Raw genomic sequence first — 13,802 nt, 5'->3', positions numbered from 1 at the left:
AGATTATGAATGATGATCTTTAATGTTTCTTTTTTACCTCCTATCAGATGGACAGGTTAGAACTATCCCAATAAAGATTTATTTTGAGTTGAGCCATCCTGAAACTCACCAGTCAGTCTGGGATGTTTGTAATGTTGCTTATACTCTCAAACTGATTTATTGTTCTTTGTTCACGCAATCTATTGTTATTAACTTTTTCAAAAGGATCATAATTGGAAAATAATTAAGAATGAAATTTGCTGGGTATCATCTGCTTTCCCTCAATTATGGCAACTTAAGTTGGCTTAATTAAATTTATTGTATTTATAAAGTCTGTAATTAGGCAAAACACAAGCTCTGTACTTTTAAGAGATTTTCCTTTTCAACCTTTTAATTGAATTTTATCCGTCTTATTCCAGTGACGCCATGCAATTTCATTGTGGTAGGCAGCAGTCCGATAGCAGACCGATAGTGGAAAGACCAAGAAATATTCAGTGAAGGTTACAGGATTCATAACAGAGCACTGTGTTGCTCTGTGGCATCAGCTTACACTTTTACAGACTGTTTGGTCATTCACCTTAAAGTACTAAAACACTAATACTGAATATCTGTAGTCCATCTTGCCCTGCTTGCAAAGTTACAGCAATGTCCTGTCTCCAGTGGGGGTCAGGATAACAGCTGGTTTGCAGTGATGCAGCAGTGCTCCACATCATGAACACTCAGGCTCTTCTTCTATTCTCCTTGTACACTAATCTGTCAAAACTAAAGAGGGAAAGAAAGAAAATCCACCATGTGAGACCTTTCCAAGCATAGGTTTTGTGTAACAATGATAACGTTACATCAATAATTTCCGACTGTATTTGAAGGCAGCAGTGTTGTGTTCACGCCCCTTGAAACCCCTCCTTCCAGTGAAACGGTAGAAATAAAGTGTATGTGGCATTTCAAGCTCAGTGTAGACAAGTCCTCTTCTGAGGTTCCAGGATTCAGTTGGATACACGAATAACGCTTAACTGGACTTCATCCATTTTCACATTTGGACAATTTAAAGAGCTTTTTGCTAGCTCAACGTAAGGTATTTTTTTTACTTAGTTTTGTGTAAAATGGGTTAATGTAACATTTTAGTTTAATAACAAACTTACTCGGAAAATGCGCATCACGTATTTGTATTAGCTACCTGCTGGGAAACTTATGGACAAATCCCGCAGTTTTTAATGTTTTTAAAAAAGTTAGCTAGCTAATATAAATCAAAACGCAGCTACAAACCAGTAAAGTCAACGCTTTTTATATTTGCTGAAATTAAGTTAAAATGAATTTTTATTACGTGTTGTAAATCTGTAGTTATAATAAGTATAATTTTTTGTCCTTTTTTGTATTGTGGTGGTAAACCTGTCAAAATAAACAAACATAAATAATCCTTTGGGTTTACAAGTGTGAGGAAAAACTGGGTAAAAAAGTAACCTGAGCTTCAGTGAATCTCCATTATTTTAAGAATTTAGTAATAATAAAAAGTTTAATTAATCTGGGCTCCGTGGAACATTCTGGAGCCCAACAATGATCTCAAATCTGCTTCAAGTTATTTTTTGGATCCAAATTCTCAATACTGGATCAATTATTCCAGTCCTGGCATTATAATGTTACTCACCAGCTTTTCTATTTTAAAAAAAAAGAAGAAAAAAAAAGACAAATCCATGAATTTGGTGGTTGTTTTAGGCCTGTTTATAATTTTCAACACTCATATCAAACCAAGAGGAAAAAAAAAAGAAAAAGATTTTTTTTTTTTTTTTTTGTCTTTTGATCCCCTCTGAAGTGTGGGCTTGTCCTGCAGGTCTCTAATCCAGCTGGGAGCATTATTAGTGTCAAGCTCTTTGAGTTTACTTTCTAATTATTTAAAACCACTCTATTTTAACTTAGCCTCAGAAGTGTGGCACCGCAGGCTTTTTCTTTGCCTTGAATCACAAAGTCTTTAATGTTCAGTCTATCTGATGAGCATAAACGCCCTCCAACACATTTTCAAATAAGAGTGAGTCTGTAATTGTGGGCAAAAATGTGCACACTGAGGTTACAAACAGTGAAGTCACATCATTTAGCAGTTTGTGTTCTTGTCCTACAGCTAATCAAGCAACAAAAGCTCAGGACGGTGCCCTGAAAACATTCCTCAGGGTATTAGTCTACCCTCTTGTTTAGACTGACCTTGTTTGCTCAGTTTAGTGGTTGTGTTTGGGGTGGTGATTGTTGCCTGGAGTGGTGGTTTTCATTTCATAGTGATCTCTTTTAGTTTGTATTATTAGCTGAGAAAGTTCTTTTTGTATGCAAAATCAGGAGGATATAGCAGAGGAAGAACAGTAGGAATAGACTCACATCTCACCATCTCTTCCTAGAAAGACACAAAATGCCAAACTGGGGAGGAGGCAACAAGTGTGCAGCGTGCTGTGGGACAGTTTACCATGCTGAGGAGGTGCAGTGTGATGGGAAGAGCTTCCACAAATGCTGTTTTCTTTGCAGTAAGTACAGCTGTGAGACACTTAATGGAGACTGGATATATTTTTAATCACTTCTAAATATTTTGCAATGTCCATACAACATATTTTGCATTAATGTTTTATTACTTTTTAAAAGTTGTTGCAGCTGAAGGCTAAATAGAAATATTTAGAAAAATAACTTTCCAGTCATGTTATAGCTATGCTAAATTGCAGCTGCATTTTAGAGGCTGCCAAGAACCTTCAGAATAATTATGGAAATCTCAGGCCTGCCATGAAGATATTACCTTCACCTGCACATGTGTGTTTATCTGGATTTTGGGAGGACATTTGTTTGACTGTTTCTCTGCATATCTTCAAGCTGCAGACAGCCATGAAAGTTTAGGAATGGAAATACTCTGCTCAACAACTCTTGAACTCAGTTTTACCTCAACTCATCAAAAGAGCTTGTGGTGACGTTTCTCCCAGTGGTCATGAGGTTGTTGGGTTTGCATTTCCTTTTTGTCAGTATGTTGAATGGATGGATGGCTTGTTCCCAACCTGATCTGTCCTTGAATGCATCTTTTCATGAGGAATGTATCTGTCTTTGAAATGGCAAAACTACCACTGGACACAAAGTTCAGTTTCTCAGCCTTGGGATGCTGCAGGGTAACAGCCACTGTGCACAATGAATGTCAGCGTACCATCAAAATGAGTCAGAAGCACAGAGTTTTAAGTCAGAAACATGTTAGATGCAAACAAATCTGTTAGTTTTTACTTTATTCCTATTTTTACAGGCTTAAAAAACACTTTGGAACAAACAAATCAAAAGGCTGGTAGCAACATCCAAACTTCCTGTGAAACAAGCTGATGACATTAAAAAATAATAACTTTAAGGTTGAGTGGAAGATAAGTGAAAACTAAAGTTCCACCTTTTGCATATCATTACAAGCTGTCATCCAAGTTCGAAGCTGAAAATAGTTTAAGTATTCATGTGAAGAAATACTTTTAAATTCATCTAAAGCAAGGATCTCAAATTCTGGTCTTTGAGAGTCACCATCCTGCAGGTTTTAGATGTTTCCCTGCTTCCATCTGCTTGTTGTCAATAACCCATTAGTTGGAGTCTGGTGTGTTGGAGCAGGGAAACGTCTAAAACCTGGAGGACAGCAACCCTCGAGGACTGACGTTTGAGATCCCTGATTTAAAGTCCATGTCAAACTGAAAGCTTATTTCCTTAGATTTACCGTCTTATTTCTACTTCTCTTCAAACCTCTCTCCTCTGATCTTCACCTCCAAGCACCGGTTTAATAATTCAAGATTTCATTCACATCATTTCATTGTTCCTTTTTCTTCTTTGCTTACAGCTCAGCAACACGTCTTAAATTTATTAGTTGCTCTAAAGTAGATTATGGAACTTCTGTTACAGCTGAGTTTAAATCTCCTAAAACCTTATTTAGTTAAACTGGAAGGTCAGCATCAGTATTGATATGTGCGCTTGTGAAGTATTTGACATAAGTGTAGATTAATAAATGTTTATTTTGCTTTTTTCACCATACAACCGCCTCCATGTCTGTTTGTGTCCTCAGTGGTCTGCAGGAAGGGTTTAGACAGCACCACGCTGGCAATTCATGACCAGGAAATCTACTGCAAGTCGTGCTACGGGAAGAAATACGGACCTAAAGGCTATGGCTACGGACAGGGAGCGGGAACGCTGAACATGGACCGAGGAGAGCGGCTGGGAATCAAACCTGAAGAGTAAGCAGAACCATAATAGAAGTAGAGTGTTATACAATGACTGTAAAGAGCATTGGACACTCAACGTGGCAAAACTGACCGATTCATTATAATACAATGTCCCCGTAAAGGACTGTTCAGGCATAATAACAAATACTACTGAGCGGTAGCAGAGGTCAGCGAGTTGTGTACCACATTGTGTGTAATGACGTTTATAAGATGTGGCTGCTGACTGAGGGCACTGTGGTTTCTAAACGGCATGCGGTCATGACACCGTGGGCTAAAATAAAATTACACAACATTAAAGCAACTGTAAAATGCAAACAGAAAGGTTGAAAAAAGTCAAAATTTTAATGTTAGAAGTATGTCCTTTATTTAAATGGTTGCAAACTTATCAGAGCCAGTCACATTTATGTAATACTTCAGCACGCCAGATAGATACGGCTCTGCTTGTTTTCCACCAGTTCTGCCCCTCGCCATCTTTTTTTCTTCCTCACCAACTAAACCGCAGGAGCTTTGAGGTGACAGAGACCACAGTGGAAATAGTCTTTAACAGTGTAGATCCTAGATGTTTAAAATACAGGAGTAATGATTAAATGTGAAGTAAACCTGTAATGAAAAGACCCTGGAATGGGATGGGTCTGCTTTCTGTGCATGCATTACCCAAGATTACAGCCTTTCAGATTGTATTTGACAAGCAAAGAGTGTGTTAGACCACATATGTTTATAGTATGCAAAAAACACACAGAAAACCCCACACCTACCCAGTGTGTTTACCATGCTCCAGATGTCAGGTGATTTTAGTTATGAAACGGTTAATTATGTAACCAGAGGGACCCTGCTCACCCTGCTCTCTGTCCTCCACCACAAAGGGCTTCATTCAGAGGCCACTGGGGCTGGCAGTCACCCTTCAGTAAGCACTGTTCCAGGGGGCCTCAGGGTGCTCCACTCATTTTCCCACTAAAGATGGAAAGAGCTAGAAAAGATGGCAGACTTATGCTTTACATTTTATTTGCAAACTTAAAATAGTTTTTAAAAGTTGTCCAAATACTGGGATTAAAACATGAATTGTTCAGCTCGGAACTGAAAGGAACAGTCGGTGTTTATACTGCAAATAAATGTGTTCTAAGGAATTGAGGAGACTTTACGGGTGAAAACGCTAAATCTACCAGAGAAGGGCTGTTTTACCCTTTTCATATTTTATAAGACCCTCAAAAGTGAGCATCAGAGCTAAATATCCATCACCACTCATTGATGCCATTTACAAAAGGTGCTTTGGCACTCCAAGGTCTTTTAATAGACAAAACTAAATATTAAAGTTTAAAATAACATCATTGTTCCATATAGGGAAATCAGGATTATAAAACATTATAAGACTATTAATGCCTCAATGATAATATATAATAGAGAGAAAAGATCTAATGTTTACAAGTGGGTTTTCTTTTTCCCCCACCCAAACAAGTAATCAAACGTTTTATTTGTTCACAAAGGACTCAAACTCACAGACCCACCACCAACCCCAACCCGTCCAAATTTGCCCAGAAGTTTGGAGGGTCGGAGAAATGCGCCCGGTGTGGAGACTCTGTCTACGCAGCAGAGAAGATCATGGGGGCCGGCAAGGTGAGCGTTTTATTCACTTATGCTTCATTTTACTTTTAAAGCCTGTTTATTGTAGAGCAGAAGCTTTCATAATTGGGGAAATTGCTGTAAAAGCTGATTTTAGCAGCTGTAACATCCACCGTTTTCACTCTAGCTGAATAATCTGTATCATCAAAACAAGACAATGTTCTGTCTCAGAGTGTAACCCTCCAGGCAAAGACGCCTCCAAATGACAGGCTTGTTTCTCACCTGCATGCTAGCGTCTTGTACACCAGAGACCGAAATTTCCCACAGAACTGTGCAAGAGAGCTTCGCTGTTCTCACAGAGCGCGAATGAGTTAAGCTCTTTTCCTTAAACAGACGTGCAATGCTGTTATACCTCCAGCTTACACCATCATCTGCACCTGAAGCTCACAGCTGATAGACATTTACTAATAACACCTTCTTTCATTTGTTTTATTCACACACACTTACACGCTTAGATTAGTCTAGAACTTTGTAGCAGCTAGCTAGAGGCAAGTGTGACCCATTTTCACAATTTAAAAGATGAAATATACAGCACTACCCTAGGGAAACCTTAATAAGGAACTCATGAGTTGTACAAGAACAAAACATAATTAGAAAGAAACTGCTGCTTAAAAAGGCGTTTAAATGGCACATTTAAGACTGCTAGCTTGTATAAAATCTCACTCTTTCCTGGTAAATCTAGTCAATTCCACACAATGTATTATCTATAATTGCAACTATTGTTCCTTAATACATGAAGATGAGTGATTAAAAGCCATTTCATGTTGGAAATAAAAATGTACCTGCATGACGCCAGAAGGATGTGAACACTTGGATCCAGAATTACTGAGTTATTCATTTGGCTATCATTAGTTGAAGTAAGTTGAGGTAAGGGTGGGTCTCTGAGAATCTTAATTTACCCTCCACTGACCATCTGCACCTCCAGGCTGGTTCCAAAGATTATAAGCTGCAATGTACATTCAGCATAACAACTGAAGCATCAGAGCCAGAACATTTCTGCAAGGATCCCAATCTGCTTCTACAATCCCTCGGGTGGAACTTGTTAGACTGGATTGAACACACATGGTGCACAGTGCCGAACCACATGCAGGAGGTTTGGTGTGGTTTCTACTAATGAGAAACCAAATCCTGTATTTTCTGATTGAAGCTGCTTCATAAACTGTTCACATGACGCAACAATATACAGCTGATGAGGTCATGAGATGTTACACTACTGAGATGCATGCAAAAGAAAAATGGGTGTGTATCATTTCACAAATTGATTTATAGCAGATGATATCAGAAGTTGATCTGTTAATGTTTCCTAATGGGAGGGGAGACTCCACTCACTGACTAGTTGTAGCCTGTAATTTTCTATATATGAAGACATTTAGAAATGCTCGAGGCTGTGGGAAAAGTTTCTTTTGATGGTTTTTAATGAGGGAAATGATATGTGATCCGCAAACCATCTGCATTTATCATCTGACAAGTAATACTTTTCCTTTTAGTTCTGACGTTGTACAAGCCTGACAGTGTCGTACAGAAATGTGCTCTGAAGCAGACTTCAGATATAAAATGTTGATTCTTTGTGCTTCTTCTCTTAGCCATGGCATAAGAACTGTTTCCGCTGTGCAAAATGTGGTAAAAGCCTGGAGTCGACCACTCAGACTGAGAAAGATGGAGAAATTTACTGCAAAGGTGAGATGAAACTAAATATATGAACTCAAACAACTTGTGCTGAAATGATTCTTTTCAGCTGTTCTAGGCAGCAAAGTTACATCCAAGTCAAACTAAGTGTCCCTATGTTAAGAAACTTCGTTCAGACACTGTCCCACAAAATTATGGCTTTATTATTAACTGGTTATTGTTTTTATGATCAATTTTGCCCTGAAAGATCCATCCCTCCCGTTTTAGTGAAGCCGTTTTCCACCGGCGAACGCTTTCCTCTCCATTTAAATAGCAAACTCCTCCCTCCCCGGGTCATCTCCCGGCTGACGGTAAAGGAGCGGACCCACTATTCACAGTGAAGTTTGCAGCCAGATTCCTGGGAAAATCTCTGAACCGACCTGTTTGTTGCTTTTCAACTTACTTATTTCCATTGGAGATACGATCAAATACATGTGGGTGTGATAGCAACACAAAAACAAGGATTATTTCTCAACATGCTGCAAACACAAAAGATTCTTCCTCTGTTATTTTCTTGATTACTGTGCACTGTGGACAGATGTTTTCTTTCTACTTGTTTGCAGCTGTGGGAATTTTTTATTGTCGCTTGTCAACTGCAGAAAAAGACCAATATGTCTTCACGTTCTCCTAAAAATTGTTGTTGTTCATATACAAAAATAGCTATTTTTCAGGTTTGTTTTGATTATCCACGTTAAAAAGATCCCTAACCAGAAAGATTGATGGGAAGCTCATCATTTGTAAAGAATAGGAGAATGTCGTTATAGTTAGAAAACCTATTCATCACCATTTAAGGGTTAATTTTAGTTATCTATTAAGACTACATATTATATATCATTTTAGGTTATTTTATATATAGCCTAAATCAGTGTATGATTTTTCTGTGGCATTAAACTTAAGACCATTGGAAAGCCAGTTTATTTTCCTTTTAAATGTTGACACATTTGTCAGGAAAATGTATTTGTGGGATGAGCTGCAGAGCGGAGTATGTATGTTGGATCCATGAAAAACATGACAAAACTCTCCCCAACAGCTGATTCTGCCGTTAATTCTTTGGTGTCATTTATTGTATTGGATGGTTAAAATCTGAAGAAACAAGGCAAATTAAAAATGTTATAATCCACTTCAAATAACGCTCCATCATGGAATCACCAGCTTAAAGTTGTCCTGTAGTTTAAGCCATATCCAGAACAAACATGGCATGTTTGGAGCAGAAACCCACTAGCAGGGTCCATGTTCACAGATGATGCTAATCAGGCACCTAATTAGCAACACCTGGGGTGCCACATGCTCAAAACAAGAGTCAATAGCAAAATAAGCTGTTTAGCACTGGTACAGAAGATTAGGCAAGTTTTTCATGGGCACAACCCACATATTCAACTCCTCTTCTCAGCTTGCAAATACATTTTCCTTACAAATTTGCCACCATTTAAAAGGGAAATAAGCAGCTTTTTCTTGCAGTATAAGATTAATTCCCAAGAAGCTTTGTCACAACAAAGAAATAATCCACCAGATTTTAATTTCTTTACTTTTTCTGCTCAGTGTTTTGGTATGCAAAGTTATTTAAAGCTCCTACAAGAGAAAACGAATCCCTCCCAAAGAATTTACTTAACCTTAACTAGTCAGTCACCTTGCTGTGATGCCTGCCAAGTCATTAGTTTGGCTCTTATCATTCTTGACCAAGAAGAAGAGGTTCTTTTAGGCTTTATAGAGACAGGAATAGAGAATATGTTAGGGTGGAGCACATTTGCAAACATTAGTAAGTAAAAAAACATTAGCAAAGCTGGTCATTGTGTAAAATATCAATAAATACTACACACAACCCCACCTTTATATTAGTGTCATGATTGCAGTAAATTTTGCAGCTGCTGATTTTATACAAAAAAAAAACACCCTGTTTGTGTTGACACTTCCTTTTGATATTTAATAAAACCATTAGTTGTTTGCCCAGCCCTATGCAGTTATCTGGTTGGCTGGTAAGGCAGTAAAGACCTTGATGAACAGGTTCTTACTTAACAAAGCTTTAAAACACACCAGCTGTTGAGGTTAGTGTCATCCCAAATGGATCTGTGTGTTTGCTGAGCTGGTTTGGCTGGATGCCACAGGCTCTGTCCTTTTAACAGCTGTTTAGTAACATCTGCAATCTATCGTCCACAATGGTTGTTTTCTCTCCACCACAATGATATTAAATAGTTTGGTTAAACAGAGGACACACACACTGATTCACATACACAGACGCCAGCGGATGGATGTTTACTGAATGTCATAATGAAACCTTGTGCTGATGAGCAGGAATGTTGCATCTTGGCTCTAAAAGCTGAGCTCCGCTGCTGCTATCAGGCAGCGGTTTTATGCTTCTCGTTGTCCTCTAACAGACATCCTGTCTCTGTTTGAGCAATATCTGCTTGTTGGGAATGGATCTCGTTGCTAAGACAAAACACAAAGAGCAGATTTAAGTTGTCATATTTAAAAAATTGAGATGGCAACCAGAATGAAAATGCTGCACCTTTTGGTTAAACGTGACATGTCAGTGTGAGATAAACAGCAAAAGCTGGAGTAAATGTGTTTCTTTGTTGCCTGGTGAGACCTCTACGCTGGCTCTAGTTGGTTAAAACCTAGGTGTAATAAGTAATGAGTTAAACCAAATATGTTATGCAGTGGAGAAGTAGCAGCTGTAAGTTTCTATTAAAAGTTGATGCTAGTACAGACAGTATACACCTTGCTAGTCTGGGGTTGGACATCCTTTTGCCTTCAAAACTGCCTTAATTCTTCGTTCCTCAGAGAATTTGCTCCATATGACATGACAGCATCACACAGTTGCTGCAGGTTTGTTTGCTGCATCCATGATGAATCTCCAGTTCCATCACATCCCAAAGCTGCTCTGTTGGACGGAGATCTGGTGACTTTGGAGGACATTGGAGTACAGTGAACTCATTGTTATGTTCAGGCAGTGTTCTGGCTCCAAGCAGCTTAGACCTGATAAAGACACTTTGTGTCTGTCCTGTTCCATGTGACAGGCCAACGGAGTATGCAGAGGTTTACTTTTTGATAGTCAGATATTTCCTGTGGAAGCTTTCGTAACGTGTAAATATGTACTGAATCAAGCGAAAATATTTAAGATAATATTTAGATAAGAATTATTTAAGTTATTCACTTGAATATCTCTATTCAGTAAGAAAACATTAAAAAAAAGGATTGTTGGCATGAAAACCTGCAGATTTGTTAATGTTTCTTTTCCTCTGCAGCATGTTATGCCAAGAACTTCGGGCCCAAAGGGTTTGGTTACGGCCAAGGAGCCGGCGCTCTGGTTCACGCTCAGTGATGCTCAACTGGATCATTTTATACGAACCTCTGTCCCACATGAACACTTCTCTATTTTCCTCAAGTGTGTTTTTTAATGCTGAAATAAACACATAAACAAAGCAGATGTTCACATTTGACTGTATTTTATTATTAAAGCCATTAAAACTGAACCATGCCCATATGTTTACATCTGAAGCGGAGTTACAGTGGTGTCTGAAGGTGGGCAGAGAGGCACTGGAGATGATGATGTGCTTTATTTTTTTTTCTCTTCATCTTCTACTATCCCACATGGTGAGGGTGAGAGGGGAGACAGGATAGAGACTCTTTAGGCTGCTGGAAGAACTAGTGCGACATCAAGTCCTGGATGAGCCTGAAGTGGTGAACTCTGCCCCAAAATAAACACACTAACCAACATATTTGAGCGCATGTGGCTAGTTATTGATATGAGTCACACACACACACAAAAACACAGCTGCTGTGTGTCATCTTTGTAGGGCAGCAGTGACATCAGTGGTTAGTACGATGAAGGTTTGAAACGTGGAATGATGACATAATCGTCCCCGTCTAGACGATGCAAACATGAGGCCCAAACGTTCAGGAGGCCTTTTAATATAACCTCCGTCTATCCTTTGAAACTATTGCGTGATCACATTTCCGCTTTTAGAAAACGAAAGAAAAATTGGCGTCTGCCTTAGTTCTGTAGTGTCTTTGCTTTACAATTTGTACATCCAGTGGTATAACAAACCCAGCCATGTATGACATAGAAAAAAGAAAACCAAAGAGTCCACAAGCATGAAACAATCAAATATATTACACACTTGCACATGAGGCCTGATTGGAAATCTGCCAACTTGAATGACAATTTCCACTAAATACGCTGGATTTGGGGAAAAGAAGGGGGGTGGGGATAAAAATAAAAATAAAGACAAATGAACATAATGCAGAAAAGTACTTGCAAATACTTAACATTCACTATATACAGACACGTGGCTTGCTGGGCTGTCACCATGGTGACCGCCTCTGAGCCGGATGGAGACGGCGAGAGCCCAGATGCCCAAAGCATCGTACATGCAATGGAGTTTCTTGGCGAGGAGGGATGGGGGTGTAAATTTCAGGGTTAAAAAGCCTATAGACAGCAGTGTCGGACATCACTAAAAGCTACAGTCATACACTTGGGAGTATAGTCACTTGAGTCTTTCCTTACTGTTTGGTTGGAGGAATTTTCCCAACCTAAACACCTCAAATAAAAAAAAATAAATAAATAAAAAAAATTATAATCCAGGAGCACCTTCGACTAACACTGACAAAAAGAAGGAGGGGGGGAAAAAAAGGAAAAAAGCCAGGGAAAGAGTATTTATGTACAAAAGCACATTCTTTACATCTCTGTCCATCCTGCTAAAGTCTGCACAGAAAGTGACGGGAGGCGGCCATGTTTGACGAGCCCTTTCCCTTTCCTTTCTGCGAACAATGGAAGCGTGAGTAGCGCAGCTGTTGGGCCTTTCTGTTCAGTAATGGCCAAATAAAACAATTTAAAAAAAAACAAAAAACAATCAGTGCAATGTTGTAGGCAGACAAATAACACACAAAACAAATAAGACTTTACAGCTTCTGGAGAGAAACATGGAATGAAGCATTCTTGTAAACTCATCTGTGGCGTTCCTTTTCCTTAACTCTGCTGTCAATAAATACAACTCACCTGTACCTGTCTATAGTTTTAGAGGGAAAGTTCCCAGGCTTCCATGAATAAAACAGCTACTTCTCAACTAATTTTCTCCTCATAAAAACCTATTTAGCTAAAATGACGTGACATGTAAAAATGATGGCGCTAGAACATTTACTTTATCTATAAATAGTTTTAAAATAAATATACTGTATCACATTGTCTGTAGGATATTTTTCTATCATGTTAAGAGCCGTCACTGCTGAAGGAGTCTCAAATCAAGCACTTAATCCTGCATTAAATACTGCACAACTGTTTTAAGGTTATTATTTTGCATAAAACAAACAAAAAAAGAGACTACAGTGACTGCAGCTTATTTTTCGGCAGGTAAGACGTGAGACTCCTCCGGTAGCTTCACCTGTAACCCAACATTTTTCTCTGATAAGTTCAGCGACGTTGGCAAATCCTCCTCAGTTCCACTCAAAACGCTTCACGGTGCAAAATCAAGACCTTAAAAAGACATTCCCTTATTCCTATCATACTAAGAAACAAATGCATGTTTTAATCTTTTTTATAAAACCTTACTTTAGTTTCCCTGGCCACCTCAGGTTATCACAGAAACATTAAAGTTTCTGAACCAACTGAAAACATCAAATACGAACAGGGCACATCGACAGGGACACCATAAATAAGATGGAAAAAAGGGGAGGGGAGGGGGAAGGAACAACACTGCCTCCTGGTGGCACTGCTGGGTCTGCAGCTTCTAAAGGTTTAGATTTTGTACTTCTCATCTGTCTTCCTCTCTCATCGTGTTTGGCAGCGAAAACCGTCCAAAAAAGGCTGAGGAGAGGAGACAAGGTGGGGGGGGGTGGGGGTTGGATAGTAAAGACTAATGGAGTCTAAAGTTGGAGAGTAATAGTAGTAATAGTAGTAAAGATGGTGCGGGTGAAGGTGTTGCCCCGTTACTGCATGCTCGTCCTGGCTGAAACTTTTTTTTTCCCCCCAAAGTCTTTCGATTGGTGAGGGAGCGATGGTCCAAAAAGTTCAAAATAAAAACAGCAAGCACTTCTGAGTACAGCATCGCTCAGATATGAACGCCGAAAGGGAGGGGCGAGGAGAGTAATCCTTCCAAAAAACACCTTCTTCTTCTTCCCTCCATCCAGCCACTCTCCACTCCCCCTTGCTTCCTCTTCATCCTCCTCTGACTTTTCCTCTCTACACCAGTTGGTAGCCTGACCCAGATGTCTGGTCGTAGTCTATTGTGTACTGCGTGGTCCAGTCCACCGTCACGGGCCGGATGAGGCCACAGCAGCGGATCTCAAAGAAATCGATGAGGTTTCTGATGCAACCATGGCTACAAGGGTACAAAGAGACGAGTGTCA

The 13,802-nt window shown here is 39.3% G+C and overlaps 2 protein-coding genes across 5 annotated transcripts in view; one reads left to right on the top strand and one right to left on the bottom strand.

Moving 5' to 3' along the window:
- The first annotated feature begins 904 nt into the window (after nucleotides 1-904).
- Nucleotides 905-11,081, top strand: csrp2 (cysteine and glycine-rich protein 2). Of its 4 annotated transcripts, none has more exons than XM_041978048.1 (6): nucleotides 905-1,046; nucleotides 2,358-2,480; nucleotides 4,022-4,190; nucleotides 5,660-5,789; nucleotides 7,379-7,472; nucleotides 10,703-11,081. In XM_041978048.1, the coding sequence occupies exons 2-6, from the start codon at nucleotides 2,369-2,371 to the stop codon at nucleotides 10,777-10,779; spliced, it is 582 nt and encodes a 193-aa protein (XP_041833982.1). In that variant the 5' UTR covers nucleotides 905-1,046; nucleotides 2,358-2,368; the 3' UTR covers nucleotides 10,780-11,081. The 4 variants fall into 4 exon arrangements, with proteins under 4 accessions (XP_041833982.1, XP_041833981.1, XP_041833984.1 ...); XM_041978047.1 differs by having other exon boundaries at nucleotides 910-1,051; XM_041978050.1 differs by having other exon boundaries at nucleotides 916-1,046; nucleotides 2,362-2,480.
- The window catches only part of zdhhc17 (zinc finger DHHC-type palmitoyltransferase 17), a 28,229-nt gene continuing 25,313 nt past the window's right edge, over nucleotides 10,887-13,802 (bottom strand). Inside the window, exon 17 of the mRNA XM_041978046.1 lies at nucleotides 10,887-13,774. Coding sequence (XP_041833980.1) covers nucleotides 13,636-13,774 — 139 coding nt within the window. The 3' untranslated portion in view covers nucleotides 10,887-13,635. The remainder of the gene's footprint in view (nucleotides 13,775-13,802) is intronic.

This window comes from Melanotaenia boesemani, chromosome 23, assembly GCF_017639745.1.
Source record: "Melanotaenia boesemani isolate fMelBoe1 chromosome 23, fMelBoe1.pri, whole genome shotgun sequence".
Classification (NCBI taxonomy): domain Eukaryota; kingdom Metazoa; phylum Chordata; class Actinopteri; order Atheriniformes; family Melanotaeniidae; genus Melanotaenia; species Melanotaenia boesemani.
The sequence above is the reverse complement of the archived record's forward strand: the minus strand, read 5'-3'. Positions and strand labels throughout refer to the sequence as shown.

What these genes read in the sequence shown, in the direction of transcription:
- csrp2 (XM_041978048.1), top strand. Translation starts at nt 2,369, where the DNA reads ATGCCAAACTGGGGAGGAGGCAACAAGTGTGCAGCGTGCTGTGGGACA. An exon ending in CTGGGAATCAAACCTGAAGA is followed by an intron (nt 4,191 to 5,659) that starts GTAAGCAGAACC and finishes TTGTTCACAAAG; the next exon opens with GACTCAAACTCACAGACCCA. An exon ending in TGGAGAAATTTACTGCAAAG is followed by an intron (nt 7,473 to 10,702) that starts GTGAGATGAAAC and finishes TTTCCTCTGCAG; the next exon opens with CATGTTATGCCAAGAACTTC.